The sequence below is a fragment of the Macadamia integrifolia genome, chromosome 6 (genome assembly GCF_013358625.1).
Source record: "Macadamia integrifolia cultivar HAES 741 chromosome 6, SCU_Mint_v3, whole genome shotgun sequence".
In the NCBI taxonomy this organism is placed as follows: Eukaryota; Viridiplantae; Streptophyta; class Magnoliopsida; order Proteales; family Proteaceae; genus Macadamia; species Macadamia integrifolia.
The window spans coordinates 20,777,734-20,778,724 of NC_056562.1; the positions used below are offsets into that span (position 1 = coordinate 20,777,734).

General features: G+C 36.2%; 1 protein-coding gene across 3 annotated transcripts in view; it reads left to right on the forward strand.

Moving 5' to 3' along the window:
- The window catches only part of LOC122081858 (NAD-dependent malic enzyme 62 kDa isoform, mitochondrial-like), a 24,899-nt gene that overhangs the window by 22,205 nt on the left and 1,703 nt on the right, over window positions 1-991 (forward strand). Inside the window, exon 19 of one of the 3 annotated variants that reach the window (XM_042649213.1) lies at window positions 853-950. The exons of the other annotated variants lie outside the window; for them this stretch is intronic. Within the exon in view, the coding sequence (XP_042505147.1) occupies window positions 853-927 (75 nt within the window). The 3' untranslated portion in view covers window positions 928-950. The remainder of the gene's footprint in view (window positions 1-852; window positions 951-991) is intronic. 3 annotated transcript variants of the gene reach the window in all.

Genomic DNA, 991 nt, shown 5'->3' on the forward strand with positions numbered 1-991 from the left:
TATTATTATTATTATTATTATTATTATTATTATTATTATTATTATTATTATTATTATTATTATTATTATTATTATTATTTGTTATTGTTATTTTTTTTGTTGTTGGTGGCGGTGGTGGTGGTGGTGTTGGTGTTGATGTTGAATACAGTTAATCTTATAGTATAGTTACTAGAATTACATGAGGGCGATAGCCTGCACAGCATCTTGCTGAATAGCATTATAACCAACTGCAGGATATAGCATGCTTAATAAGTTTAGGGCTATCAATCACAAAAGAACACCCACACCCCCACACCCGCCCCCCCCCAAAAAAAAAAAAAAAAAAAAATGTCTTGAGATTTTGGATGTTGGAGAGTTAGCAAAGTGCCATGAGCATAGAATTTAGTGACATGTTACATTGACTGGATGTTTCATTCAGGAAGTGGGATCTTTCCCACACCTACAGTGCAGGAGTGAGCCAACACCTTTCTTTTTTGGGAGGGGTTGAATGCTCAAATTTCTTGTGGGGCCTAAGCTCTTGACACATTCAAATCATTATTTAGTCATGATGGGTTAATTTTCGGAAAAATCTGTTTGCAGAAGGAATTGAAAGAAAACATGGGGAAAGGCTTCGTAAGTGGTGTGCTGTATGGTTAAAATGGATGACAGATTTACATGTGGCATATTCAAGGAATTCCCCGAACCTATCCAATGGTTAGAAATTAGTATGATGAAATCAATGCCAAAAATGTTGGTCCATTTGGGAATATCTTCTACTGTTTGTATAAGAAACCTTTTTCCTTCTAGAAGGATGCTTAAAAGTGGGTTTTGGCATCGACGACAATTACCTGACTCTTATTCTCATGAATGCAGGAGGAAATTGTAACCTATGTAAAGAACAACATGTGGAATCCAGACTACCCAACATTGGTATACAAAAGGGATTGAACTTCCCTGCAGCCATCGATCAGGTAAAGACAATGTCAGAGTGAATAAACCACAACCTAACACC